At 35.7% G+C, this 15,287-nt stretch overlaps 1 protein-coding gene and 1 non-coding gene across 2 annotated transcripts in view; one reads left to right on the top strand and one right to left on the bottom strand.

Annotated features, from left to right (window-relative positions):
• Positions 1-1,935: 1,935 nt before the first annotated feature.
• On the bottom strand, positions 1,936-2,008 carry Trnak-cuu (transfer RNA lysine (anticodon CUU)). Its single transcript has one exon. It is a non-coding gene; the product is annotated as a tRNA-Lys (tRNA).
• Positions 2,009-2,459: 451 nt separating this feature from the next.
• The window catches only part of LOC123529135 (ubiquitin-conjugating enzyme E2 H), a 33,583-nt gene continuing 20,755 nt past the window's right edge, over positions 2,460-15,287 (top strand). Inside the window, exons 1-2 of the mRNA XM_045309353.2 lie at positions 2,460-2,617; positions 6,187-6,263. Coding sequence (XP_045165288.1) covers positions 2,565-2,617; positions 6,187-6,263 — 130 coding nt within the window. The 5' untranslated portion in view covers positions 2,460-2,564. The remainder of the gene's footprint in view (positions 2,618-6,186; positions 6,264-15,287) is intronic.

Genomic DNA, 15,287 nt, shown 5'->3' with positions numbered 1-15,287 from the left:
ATACCATCAAGACACATAACTGTGTCAGGCATATTTACTGAATTACCCCCTTTTTGTAGTTATAAAATATTTATACGAGGTTTGCTTGCAGGTTCATATATTAAATACTACTGCAGGCATTTGCTTAAAACTTCCCATATGTCTTCAGGGTCAGTGGAAATTTTCATACCATCACGGTCCATAACGCTGTCAAGCAATTTTCCGAAATATATCCTCTTGTTTGACAAAAAAAAAAAAAAAAATATTGGCTCAATGTTTTATGCAAGTGTCCAGTACTACTACAGGCTGAATTCCAAATAAATGTAGATCTTTCGAAAGCAAAGACATCAAACAAAATACAGAAATTAAGTAAGCAGTAATTAAATATGCAACACTGCCCATGCAACTTAACACTTATCTGCCAGGGCAGTGGACCTTTTTAGCCCCATAGAATTATCACCTATTTTCGGCCTATAAACTGTAGATCGAATGGCTTATGTTATACTATAGTGCGTTTTGATTGCCTAGACGGGGCGGAGCTTCATGCCAGTCTGATGCATTATTGTGCAGGGTATGTAGTATGTTCGGTAACTTCTGGAGGTTCGGATCGTAAAATCATAAACTAACAGTGGCCGTTACTGCATGATGTTCTTGCATTGTAAACGTACAGAATCTTTGAAAACACTCCCAAGACATGGTACAGATAGATCGTGTAAACTCGCAAGTGAGGTTCAAAATCACCGGCAAGAAACGTACAGTAGGCCTATTTTACACCCTGGCTTTAAATCTTGTTTTTATTTTCAAAATCGTTAATTCATATAAAAAATAACCATAATACCTTTTGTTATTAATTAATTGCAGCGGTTCAAACTCAAAACTCCGTGTTCAACCAATCTAAACTTGATAAAACCCAATTTTCTTTCCTGTGTAGTGCTGATCTCGTTCTAGCCTGCGGCGAGTTTCATGAATTTTATTGTCGTAATGCTTTAAATGATAATGTTGCGTACCATAGGTCAACACTAAAGTTTGTTGGCTACAATTTATTTTATGTTTTCAAGTGAATTATAGAGTTTTCTCAGTGAAATGAAAGTGATAATCCACAGTTTTGAAACAGTAGATTATCATTTTTATTTTTCATTGTTTTTGCCGAACTAGTTCCGGTCCTCCGTCGCGATTGAAGTCAAATTGTATACCGAGCGTTATGAATACCGGGGACCATAATGACGATAACGTGAAATGTGATTGGATATACGTGTTTCGATATATGGAAGGCCGTACACACCATAATGTTATAATGGAAGTCTATGGGAAAACAATTGGTGTTCTCTACCCATTTGTGTCATGATTTCTGCTGACCTTTCCCGCAATTTTCAAATTTTTATAAATTACGCAACAGAAGAAGAGTTTTACACATAAGATAAAAAAAAAATTTGTTTGTTTCAGTGAAATATCAGTTTTATTTTACTCGTGAGCACCAAAAAAAAAAAGTCATTTTCACTCGTGGCTACGCCACTCGTGAAAATATCAGTTTTTGATGCTCACCTGTTAAATAAAATTGATATTTCACTGAAACAAACAAATATCCTCTATATACATACAGATTGACTTACTTATCATTCAACAGTATCCTCATGAACACGAATTTTTAACTCAACTGTCTGGACGCAAAATGGCTGACACTGAAATCCACTCGCAAGATCCGGTTGGGGTTCAGTTTGTTTATATACTGTGAATATTGTTCTATATTAGGAAAGAAGAAATAAGATTACAAACGAGTTCTTCCTTATACTGGGAAGATTAAAATATATAAAATATAATGGATTAATGATGGTTTACCGTACTGTAGGCGTTTCACTAGCAGGATGCCACAAGTAAAATTTATGCATATTTTTTAAAGAGGATAGTCCCGCGAAATTGCAAATGAAAATAAAAATGTCATCAAAAATGAAAAATTAACGCCCAACGTGGGGCTCGAACCCACGACCCCGAGATTAAGAGTCTCGTGCTCTACCGACTGAGCTAGCCGGGCTGTTATAACGTTCGGTTATTTCCGATAAATTTAAAGTTATCGAGCTATTTAGATAAAATGCTAAAAATAGATCACGGAAATGATGATATTAATAACTACTTTGCATACTAACATTATTGTGAGCAATTTATTGTCTTATACTATTATTTTACTTTATTTTTATTTCCTAACTACTTACAATCCTTTTTCAGGCTTTCAAATTTTTGCAATTAAAAACTATGACCATGTGTGTTTGTTTACATCGAACAGCTGATGACCCGGTTGTCAATAGTGACCTTTGACCTACTGGTCCATTTTATTAATATCTTCAATAAACGAACGGAAAATTGCCTGTAACACTCTTTAGAAAAATATGATACATCTAGAAATCAAGAAAAGAATCATATTTGTCATAGATAGTTCAAAATTTTGTGAAAAGTAACGGGCGAAGGTGGAGTTAATTTTGTCACGTGACAAGCGACGTCACCAAGAATATACTGACATTCGCCATATTTGTTGTTGTTTTATAAGTTGCAGGAAAACATTTTAGATTTTCGTCGTTTAAAACGATAAAAGAATGTCATCCCCGAGTCCAGGGAAGCGCCGAATGGACACGGATGTTGTCAAACTGTATCCTTTATCATTTTATTTCGTTATAATTCAGATATTAATGCAAGATTTTCCATAGGTTTGTCCTTTCTACGCACCTTGCAAACCTGACATGTATAAACTTCCACTATGTAGAAAAGTGAACACGACAACACAGACATCAGACGATATGACTATGTTCAATAATTAGGCTATTAAATTTCCCATTTGCAGAAGCTTATGTGTATCAGATTGTGCTGTGAGTTGAATACAGATTTCAAATGGTTCTTTGATATCCAGTTCAGCAGCCAAGCTGGGACCTCAATTTCTCAGCCAGCTGGACACCCCTTTTACAATACAATACAGCATTTATTTAGTCAGTTTACGAATGAATAGAATAACATGAACTATTTATAGCTTTTTACGGAAAAGTTTACAATGAAGTATCGAAGATACTTTCCTGCTACATAAAATTTGTCCTCCGATTTCTTGTGACAGAATATTATCTGGCATGAAAGAGACAGTTGTCTCATTTTTAACCACTTGTTGAGATCAACATTACTGTCTACCAGACTCCGGACATTGACAGCATAAGTGCATTGCAAGGTAGATGATGTACAGATCTATGTCGATATGCATCAAGACTGATCAATATTAACAGAGGCCTCATAACATTCTGATGTTGTTGTTATTGTAGTATAAAGACTGAGCTGCCAGGCTGCTTAATTTCATATTCCCACACCAGTATGTAACACTGAAGTTTTGCTTAGAGACATATATATTTATGACTTACTCATAGTTACAGTGTCAGTTTTTAACTGCCGATTAGTCAAAATAATAGGACGTTTTGGGACAGCATGATAACTTTTGACTGTCGCTGTCTGTGTCACGTCTTAGAGGGATGACAACTATAAAATATCAGATCATAAAATAAGTCATCCCGATAAGCCATTATGAGTAAAGCTAACTGCTGATTACCATATTGCCTAATAATGTGTGAATCAGCATCATATCTGCAGACTGTCAAATTTTGATTGTGTTGCAACATGTGCTAGTAGGAAGTGATGTCGATTTAGTTTTTGTAAAAAAAAATTGTCATTTTTGGTCAGGGCTAATATGTGCAAAAACTGTAATTCTGTTAAAAGATGTTGGGAAGTTTCGTCAGATTTTTTAGGTTTCCACTTTTTGATCATTGAGCAGCCTTTTAATAGAGACTGGCAGTTAATAAGCAGTTTCCTTATATATAATAATTGGTCAGTATTCAAATTGATCCAATTATCAATACCTGAAACTCTTCAGAAACTTGTACAACTTACTATATAGGTCTGCTTTTTGCAAAATAAAGCTGCAATTCATGAACAATTTTGTTAGGATTCAGCGGATCAAACAGTAAGTTTTAAGATGTGAGTAACTGTACTTTTCCCCTTTGTGACAATACCAAGACTCCACACCCCTCCCACTGACGTTGAACATTCAACATATGGATACCTTATATTGGTACGGTTTCACTTCGCCATGCATCTCACGACATGCACATACTAAAGCTCTGTAGAAGAAGATGCCATAGGAATAAAATTAATGTAATTTCCTTTATGCACAAATTGGAAAAGTTCAGTTCTTTCTCTTGAAATATCGTATTAAAATATAAGGGTAGTCTGTATTGGTAAATTTAAAGGTTAATTTTATTTACCATCACTGTGAAACAACGAACATTACCTCTGTAGAGCTTTTGTGCGAACCTATTTTAAGAACAGTTAAAAACCAATTGTACCTTACCCCCAGCATTTTGCTGGTACCTGCTTACAGCTGGGTCTACTGAGCCAGTTGCATTAAAGTGCCTTGCCCAAGGACACACTGCAGTAGGAGTAGCCAGGAAATTGAACCCAGGGTCTTCGCCTCCATTGGAAAGCGTCTTAGCGCTCTCGACCAATGCATCTATACTTTGAACTTTGTTTAGTAGCACTAGAAAATAACTCCAGAAGCTCTTTAAATATCTATGAAATTTAATAATGCCCCATGCTTGTCAAAACATAGCTTTCAGCTGGCTTATAGGTCACAGTGATTCTACCCAGTTCCTGTCCATGTTGAAGTAATGCTTTGAGGGTCACAGTTAAGATTTTCTGCTGCAATTATATCTTTAATGTTGCCATAATTATATGACCTTAAATTATGTCATGATGTTAAACCCAACAAAAACCTGGAAGGTAAGTACTTTATAACGTGACTGCTTATATAAATTGCCCGTCTATAGTTTGTTCTGTATATGGCTATTAAGTTGCTTATTACATGTCTTGGACAAATTGCCAGTGCTGTATAACCAGTCTGTATACAACATGAGTTTAGGCTAATAAAGAAAAAACAAATAAAGAATAATAGAGTATATTAAATCCGGAAATTAATTTCTGTCATGCAAAAATAATCCTTTGGACCTCGGGCAATAGTTTTGAATATTGACTGACGCACCATTCAGTGTATTTATGAAACATCATGCAAGCAGTCTTTAAAAACCTTAGCGTGGTGTCAAAACTTGGGGTCATAAATAAGGATTTTTTTTTAAACCAAAAAGGTTAAAATAAACATTGATTTGACCAATCTTTGAGTCTCTGCTCTCTGTTATGATGGTATTATTGCACTCATTTAGAGAAAATTAATATCAGAGTTTGCTGACTTCAGCTTAAGCTAAAATGTTTGGTTACTTATGCTCTGTCCTTGGCTTCTAGCCTTGTTGGAACGATAAAAGTGATGACATTTGTGTTTTATGGGAAAAGCTCCTTCACAACCTCATGTATGATTTTGTTTATATGCTAATGTTGCTGAAATAATATCGAAATTTAGAGATAGGTATTACAAGGTATGGTAGTTTAGGCCACTTTCCCCCTGGTCATCTACTTCCTAGTCCCAAGACCACAGACTCTTTGTGACTAGGGGGTCGGCACTCCTCCCAATCTGCCCCTGCCAACTGCCAGCCAGTATTTATTCGCCTTTTAAAAGAAACCGAACACATGTCTTGATCATACAACGACGTCTGTTACAATATCAACATATTTTAAAAAATATGGCAAGCATTGATAGCTAGTAAGTAGTATACAGGAGTTTTTTTAAACATGTTGAAATTGTAACAGAAGTTGTTATATGATAGAGATATGCACTCAGTTTGTTTTAAAAGGCAAAAATATATTGGCTGCCTGAGTTGGCATGAGCGGATTCAGGGAGGGGTGCTGAACCCCAGTGTCTGTGCCCAAGACTGACAATGTTTGATTGTTGGCCATGAGGGCTTTCTCTTAAAGGTGTCTCTATAACAGGAAATTACCAGTAATTCCTTTCTGACATGTCATGCAATTTTATCCTAAAGTGGTACTTTATTCCCTGTTACACAAAACACGGCACTATTTTTTCCCCAAGTAACAAGCACAGGTTCCGGGCACTGCCCTATTGAAAACAAACCTGGCTAATTTGTAGTCATCTGCTTACTCTGTTTAGACATGGCCTGACGTATATTTACATTACATATTAATGTTGAAAACTGAAATTTATTGATTTGGGCCATCCATTTGATATGTTCAGGCACTCACAATTTTATATTTTCATGTTTGCCTTAACTCATCCATCAGTATTGAAAGCAAACATGAAGTGACGATACTGGGAGGCCTCAATGAATTTATTGTGAAGTTTTATGGACCAGCAGGGAGTATGTATTATTTTGCATGTTTTATACATTAATGTCTTTATTTAACAAAAATTGTAAAGATACTCAAATATTCAGTGATTTTCAGTGGAGTTATGGCCCTTGCTTCCTGTAATTTAGATCAGTATTAAAAGAGAAGGAATGAAGGAGTCAGGTTTGAATCCCACCTTCAACAAAACATTAAATGAGAATGTATATTTTAGCTCACCTGAACACAAAGTAATCAAGGTGAGCATATTAGTGATAAGCATTTGCTTGTTTTTCAACCTGTGTTGACAACTGTAAACATTTCAAAGGTTGATATTTCAGTACATTGGTAATCAGACTTGCTTAATTGGATGAGTTTGATACAGGGTCATTTGGGGTCGAAACTTGGGTCAGAGTTAATATCATTATGTCACTAGACCTGATCCTCATCCTGATTTTGTGAAATCTACAACAAGTTCGAAAGCTACGAAAAAGCTTAGTGACTCGCTCAAATTATGGAATATTCTAAAGGGCACATTTTCTACCATAAACATGGTGCAGGTCAGACTAAGCAAGTTAGAAACTGGGTCATCTGCGGTCAGAAACTACTAGATCACCAGGTCAAATCATAGAATATCTTTTCCAACATGTAGATTTCACATTTTTGATCTGCCGTTCCTGGTTTCCCTTCAGTAAAAGACCTCAGGGTGTTGGTAACCATTGGTAACCATTACCCTGCTAAATTTCTATAATGAACTTGTCCATCTTTCAATTTGGAAAGTACCATTAACTGTGAAAAGGGGTGTTCACAAAAAATACTGACTGAATGGCGAACAGTGCAGATCATGATCAGATTGCACGGATGTGCAGGCTGATCATGATCTACACTGGTCGCAGAGGCAGAATCAATTGTGTTAAGCATGATATGGGTTTAAAGCTGAAGCCATGGTTATTACAGAACAGATTCTTTTTCGGCGACGCCGTCTAAATTCGTTTTCGTTACCTATGCCACGTGACTTCAGTTTGCAAATCAAACTACTTGATAACGCATTATAGATAATTTATCAAAATGGAAGATTTATGTAACACTCTGCCTGATTGGACGAGAGTGTCAATTTCTTTCACTCTGTTGATTGTGCTACGCTGAGTGAAATGTAGACAAAGCGTTTATCCTAAACGACGCTGTTCACAGTTTTAAAGCTAACTTTGGCTCAGTATATTTTACAAGAATATTGATATATCTCAAAATGATAAGTAAGTTTAATAAATATGATAAAAACCTGTTCAAATACCAACATATATCAAATTTAAGAAAGAGCTGAATACGGTCTGCGTATCACATGAATAAGGGTGTGATAAGAGTCTTTTATGTAGAGAAGTGCTTTTTAAAAGATTTTCCTTGTTACAATTGTCGTCTGTATATGAAAATGTTTCTTGCTTTTGTGACTTATTCAGATTGCATATTAAAATGAGTACTTGTTTGCTTTGATATATTTGTTATAAATTATTTAACTGATTTATTATATATGAATATATTTCTTTAGTATGGTATGCAAATATTGAACTCAGTTGAAATCTGTTTTATTATATATATGCTATATAATGACTGAATCTCATTAAACTGAAATGAAGGTACGCTGCATACAGTTTATCTATGTGATATGACTATGGTCAAACTTTGCTTATGAAACAGAAATATTGAAATAATTACAATTGTATGTTTTGCTTGACCTTCACTTTTTTAAAGGTGTGACGTCATTGTCCAAAGATTCATGAATAGCGAATATGCTATTTGTTAAAGCGGGATCAGTTGGCCTATTTTAGAAATAAATAAAAATAATAAATAAAAAAATCCTTAAATTGATTTTTTTCTCATGTATTCTAATCAAACTTGATTTGTAGCATCTTTATTAGGCCCGCAGCCAACTTTGTTCAGCTGGGACATTTGACCCCTTTTAGGGGCTGCTAGAGCTAAAACTAGAAATGCCTTTATACAGCGTCTCATGAACAGCTTGGTGGATCTTTGCCATACTTGGTCTGGAGCATCATTATAAGGTCCTCTTCCAAATTTATTTATATAGGAACTTGGGCCCTATTAGGGACCACTATAGCTAAAAGCAGATATGCCTTTCTTCGCATTAACCACTAAAATGTAATGGATTTTTATCAAACTCGGTGTGTAACAATATCGTAAGGTCTCCTGCTTTTTTGTTACAAATGGGAATAGGGACCAATTTAGCTGAAAATATAAACACGTTTAATGACCTCTTCTCATGAACTGCTTCATGAATCTTCATCAAACTACTGCTGTAATTATTCGTCTAAGGATAAACGAAACAAAATTGCAACCCTACGAAACCTTTGCGAAAAATTAAAAGAGAACCATTTAAATTGTTAAAGTGCGGTGTTTAGTTTTGCATTTTGAAAAATGTTAGATGAAAGATGAATGTTAGATGAAAAATTCATAAACTTCTTTCCTTATTACAATTCGCCGACCATCATTTTTAAAGATATTTCTTGTCTGTAATAATCTTGACTTCAGTGGACTATTAATGATAGAGTGCCTTTTCAGTTAATACATTATTCATAGTACTGTTGTAAAAAAAGAGTTTTGAAAAGTGATATCCTAGGAAATAATAATGTGCCGGGAGTACCATAACATGTTAGTTATTTGTGTTCAGTGTATTTACAATCACAAATAAATTCTAACCAATATGTACTGTATTCTAAAGACATTGAGGGGCCTTCACTCAGATGTTTTATTTTACCATATACTCTAGGCAGGCCCATTATAATTATATATGCCCAAGGTCTCCCTTACTTTACCCACTGCCTCCAATATTTAAACCAACACCCCCCCCCCCCCCCCCCCCCCCCAAATTATTTAATGTGTCAGAATATTATGATTGTTGAAATTCATTCATTCATTCATTAAATGTACAGTTTATATTCACTCTTTCCCTACCCCATCCCATTTTGCAAAAGAAAGTGCCCCCAGAGTCATTTACTTGTTATATATATGAGCCGCACCATGAGAAAACCAACATAGGCATTTGTGACCAGCATGGATCCAGACCAGCCTGCGCATTAGCGCAGTCTGGTCAGGATCCATGCTGTTCACTAACGGTTTCTCTAATTGCAATAGGCTTTGAAAGCGAACAGCATGGATCCTGACCAGACTGCGTGGATGCGCAGGCTGTTCTGGATCCATGCTGGTTGCAAATGTTGGTTTTCTCATGGTGCGGCTCATTATGTTTTTAACGAATAGGACTGATATAGCATTAATGCAAAAGTTGCCTGACATAATGCACATCATCATGAATGTATTGTGGAAGACATTGCTGACAGTACAGAAAATGGGATATTGATCACTGAACGACTTTCTTTAAATTCAATCAATGTAATTACATGTTTTTTCTAGGACATCTGTTGTTCCACACTGACAGTGTGGCTTGCCTTACTACTTATTATTTTGAGATAAGAGGATTTTAAACAGTGGTTGTTGGTTAAATAAGATGATAATTATATCATTTTGAGCACTTCAGCAGGTATTTTGTGGGCAGAAATTAGTCTTTGTTTTGGTTAAAATGAAAATACCTTAATGAAAATTTTGTGTTCATAAAGTAAAACAGAGCATGACATATTTTGCTTGAAAGACAAAGGTGGGGCACCTGTTGCTCTAGCCAGTAAAGTACAGTCCATAAAATAAACAAACGTGTTTGTAAACATGGACGGATCCAAACGGAAGGGGAAGAAGCAGTTTATAGAAATATTCTGATGGCAAAATACAATACATATCTGTAGCCCTGACCAACCTATAAACTGGGCAAGTCTATTTTATAAGTACATCAACACGGCTGACCCATTTAAACGAGCTGTACTTCCACAGTTTTAAAACTAAATATCACAATGAAGTGTTCAAGTGTATGACTCATTTATACCTACCTTTGAAAAATGACCGGGGGCCTCTGTGGCCAAGTGGTTAAGGTCGCTGACTTCAAATCACTTGCTCCTCATCGATGTGGGTTCGAGCCTCACTCGGGGCGTTGAATACTTCATGTGAGGAAGCTATCCAGCTGGCTTATGGAAGGTCAGTGGTTCTACCCAGGTGGCCGCTCATGATGAAATTATTAATGCATGGATGGGCACCTAGGGTCTTCCTCCACCATCAAAGCTGGAAAGTCGCCATATGACCTATAATTGTGTCAGTGCGACGCTAAACCCAACAAAATAAATAAATAAATTGAAAAAAGACCAAATTTAAGACAAAATGTCTTCTTGGGCCCTCTGACAAAATGATATTAATCACATTTAGGGATAGCTCTAGTCGTTTTTTGCTAAACATGATTACTGGTAACATCACTGTAGACATTCTATCAGAATATGTTTTAAAGAATAATTAATTAATATTTCTCTTTATTTCTGCTTTTGGTGTAAGATTACGTTTTCAGATTATGTCATGATTTGAAGTGTCGCTTTGTGCTGAAGTGAAAGATGGAAATGCGGAAAATTCAATAAAATAGATCTGTTGAATTGATGATTATGTCTCTGAAGAATTAGATTAAATGCAGTCAGTTTTCAGATGTTGCATTAAAAGAGAGACAGAGAGTCAGTCAATATAAACATTTATATAATGAAGTGCCTTCTCTCACAAAGGAATGACATAGTTATACATTTATCTTTTAACATATTTTAGGTAAGGTATGAATACCTGTAATTAGATCTGAGATTATTAATTGATTGATAACTATTAAAAATGATTAGTTTAAGTAATCTATGATTAAAAAAAAAATGAATGAATGGAAAGAGTAGGAAAGTAGATTTTTAGCTCACCTGAGCACAAAGTGCTCAAGGTGAGCTTTTGTGATCGCCCTGTGTCCGTCGTCCGTCCATCAGTCGTCAACAATTTGACTGTTAACACCCTAGAGGTCACAATTTTGGCCCAATCTTAATGAAAGTTAGAATGTTACCCTCAATAAAATCTTGGACGAGTTAGATATTGGGTCATCTGGGGTCAAAAACTAGGTCACCAGGTCAAATCAAAGGAAAATCTTGTTAACCCTCTAGAGGTCACAATTTTGGTCCAGTCTTAATTAAACTTGGTCAGAATGTTACCCTCAATAAAATCTTGGACGAGATCGATATTGGGTCATCTGGGGTCAAAAACTAGGTCACCAGGTCAAATCAAAGGAAAATTTTGTTAACACTCTAGAGGTCAAAATTTTGGTCCAATCTTAATTAAACTTGGTCAGAATGTTACCCTCAATAAAATCTTGGACGAATTTGATATTGGATCATCTGGGGACAAAAATAGGGTCACCAGGTCAAATCTAAGGAAAAGCTTGTTAACACTTAGAGGCCACATTTATGACTGTATCTTCATGAAACTTGGCCAGGATGTTAATCTTGGTGATCTTTAGGTTGAATTTGAATCTTGGTCATGTGGGGTCAAAAACTAGGTCACCAGGTCAAATCAAAGGAAAAGCTTGTTAACACGCTAGAGGCCACATTTATAATATATCTTCATGAAACTTAGTCAGAATGTTAACCTTGATGATCTTTAGGTTTGAATATGGGTCATGTGGGGTCAAAAACAAGGACACCAGGTCAAATCAAAGGAAAAGCTAGTTAACACTCTGGAGGCCATATTTATGACCGTATCTTAATGAAACTTAGTTAGAATGTTAGTCTTGATGATCTTCAGGTCAAGTTTAAATCTGGGTCAGGTGGGGTCAAAAATGAGGTCACCAGGTCAAATCAAATGTAAAGCATGTTAACACTCTAGAGGCCACATTTATGACCATATCTTAATGAAACTTGGTCAGAATGTTAATTTTGATGATCTTTAGGTCACCAGGTCAAATCTGGGTCAGGTGGGGTCAAAAACTAGGTCACCAGGTCAAATCAAAGGAAAAGCTACTTAACACTCCAGAGGCCACTTTCATGGCCATATCTTAATGAAACTTAGTCTGAATGTTAATCTTGACGATCGTTAAGTCAAGTTCAAATTTAGGTTAAGTGGAGTCAAAAACTAGGTCACCAAGTCAAATCAAAGGTAAAGCTTGTTAACATTCTAGAGGCCACATTTATTTAGATGTCTTGATGAAACTTGGTCAGAATGTTAACCTTGATGATCTCTAGGTCATGTTCAAATTTGGGTCAGATGGGTTCAAAAACTAGGTTACCAGGTCAAATCAAAGGAAACGCTAGTTAACACTCTATAAGCCACATTTATAACCATATCTTAATGAAACTTAGTCAGAATGTTAATCTTGATGATCTTTAGGTGATGTTCAGATCTGGGTCAGATGGGTTCAGAAACTAAGTCACCAGTTCAAATCAAAAGAAAAGCATGTTAACACTCTATAAGCCACATTTATAATCGTATCTTAATGAAACTTAGTTAGAATGTTAATCTTGATGATATTTAGGTCAGAACTAAATCTGGGTCAGATGGGGTCAAAAACAAGGTCACCAGGTCAAATCAAAGGAAAAACTTGTTAACACTCCAGAGGCCACATTCATGACAATATCTTAATGAAACTTGATCAGAGTGTTAATCTTGAAGATCTTTAGGTCAAGTTTCAATCTGGGTCAGGTGGGGTCAAAAACTAGGTCACTAGGTCAACTGAAAGGTAAAGCCTGTTTACACTCTACAGACCTAATTTTAAGTTTGAAACTCACAGGAATTAATCAAAATGTTTGTTTTGATGACTTCTAGGTAAGATTTAAATCTAGGTCATGTGGAGTCAAAAACAAGGTCACCAGGTCAAATCAAAGGTAAAGCTTTTTAACAATCTAGAGGTCAAATTTATGATTAAGTCTTCATGAAACTTGGTCAGAATGTTAATCTTGATGATCTTTAGACCAAGTTGGAATCTGGGTCATATGGGATCAAAAACTAGGTCACCAGGTCAAATCAAAGGAAAAACTAGAGAACACTCTAGAGATCACATTTATGACCATATTTTTTAAAACTTGGTCAGAATGTTAATCTTAATGATCTTAAGGTTAAGTTCCAATCTGGGTCAGGTAGGATAAAAAACTAGGTCACCAGGTCAAATCAAAAGTAAAAATTGTTAACAATCTAGAAGCCACATTTATGACTGTATCTTCATGAAACTTGGTTAGACTTTTAATCTTGATGATCTTTAGGTCAGGTTGGAATCTGGGTCATGTGGGGTCTAAACTTGGTCACTAGGTCAAATTAAAGGAAAAACTAGTTAACACTCTAGAGACCATATCTTAATGAAACTTGGTTAGAATGGTAATCTTGGTCAGAATGTTAATCTTAATGATCTTAAGGTTAAGTTCCAATCTGGGTCAGGTAGGATAAAAAACTAGGTCACCAGGTCAAATCAAAAGTAAAGCTTGTTAACAATCTAGAAGCCACATTTATGACTGTATCTTCATGAAACTTGGTTAGACTTTTAATCTTGATGATCTTTAGGTCAGGTTGGAATCTGGGTCATGTGGGGTCTAAACTAGGTCACTAGGTTAAATTAAAGGAAAAACAAGTTAACACTCTAGAGACCATATCTTAATGAAACTTGGTTAGAATGGTAATCTTGATATCTTTAGGTCAATAAGTCAGGTGAGCGATACAGGGCCTTCATGGCCCTCTTGTTTTCAGTTACTTTATAAAGAACTAATGTTTACATTATATTGTAACAGTGATATTATAATATTTTATAGGGAATAATGTTATGTTAAAACAGAACATTGAATGGATGTAACACAATTATAAGAAGTATTCCATTCTTGATAAGGGGCAAAAATTCGAAGCCTAGAGACAGAGCTTGTTATTGTCCCCTGCCAGTTTCGAAGAAAAGAATGGGGACATAGAAATAGGCTGCGTCCTTTGGTCCATCCTTCTGTCTGTCGTTCCGCTACACTTTGTGTCCGGTCCATAACTTTGCCATCCATGAAGGAATTTGAAATAACTTGGCATAAATGTTCCCCATAATTACTAGTAGAGGATGTGTCAATTGCACAAGACCCAGACCCCTAGCTCCAAGGTCAAGGTCACACTTAGACGTCAAAGGTCAATTGTTTGTTTCCGGTATCCCGACCTAACCTAAATTTTTGGCCTGACCCTAAATGTTTTTATGACCTTGGAGAATATTGTTTTCAACTTTTTAACAAAAAGTTGCAAAACTGCACTTTTTATGCTTTAAACATGGCCAGTGATGTTAGAAATCAACTTATTGATGCTCTAAAGGCATAAACCCCCTTATTTGTATTCATTTTTAGCTCATCTGATTTTTTGAAAAAAAAAAATGATGAGTTATTGTCATCACTTGAGCGGTTGTCGGCGTCGGCGTCTGCGTTGGCGTTGCCTAGTTAAGTTTTATGTTTAGGTCAGCTTTTCTCCTAAACTATCAAAGCTATTGCTTTGAAACTTGGAATACTTGTTCACCATCATAAGCTGACCCTGTATAGCAAGAAACATAACTCCATCTTGCTTTTTGCAAGATTTATGGCCCCTTTTGTACTTAGAAAATATCAGATTTCTTGGTTAAGTTTTAAGTTTAGGTCAACTTTTCTCCTAAACTATCAAAGCTATTGCTTTGAAACTTGGAATACTTGTTCACCATCATAAGCAGACCCTGTACATCAAGAAACATAACTTCATCTTGCTTTTTGCAAGAGTTATTGCCCCTTTTAGACTTAGAAAATCAGTTTTCTTGGTTAAGTTTTATGTTTAGGTCAGCTTTTATCCTAAACTATCAAAGCTATTGCTTTAAAACTTGCAACACTTGTTCACCATCATAAGCTGACCCTGTACAGCAAGAAACATAACTCCATCCTGCTTTTTGCAAGATTTATGGCCCCTTTTGGACTTAGAAAATATCAGATTTCTTGGTTAAGTTTTATGTTTAGGTCAACTTTTTCTCTTAAACTATCAAAGCTATTGCTTTGAAACTTGCAACACTTGTTCACCATCATAAGCTGACCCTGTACAGCAAGCAACATAACTCCATCCTGCTTTTTGCAATAATTATTGCCCCTTCTGGACTTAGAAAATCATTTTCTTGGTTGAGTATTATGTTTAAGTCA

This window comes from Mercenaria mercenaria, chromosome 13 (assembly GCF_021730395.1).
Source record: "Mercenaria mercenaria strain notata chromosome 13, MADL_Memer_1, whole genome shotgun sequence".
In the NCBI taxonomy this organism is placed as follows: domain Eukaryota; kingdom Metazoa; phylum Mollusca; class Bivalvia; order Venerida; family Veneridae; genus Mercenaria; species Mercenaria mercenaria.
Note: the sequence above shows the minus strand (reverse complement) of the source record. Positions and strands in the feature narration are given on the sequence as shown.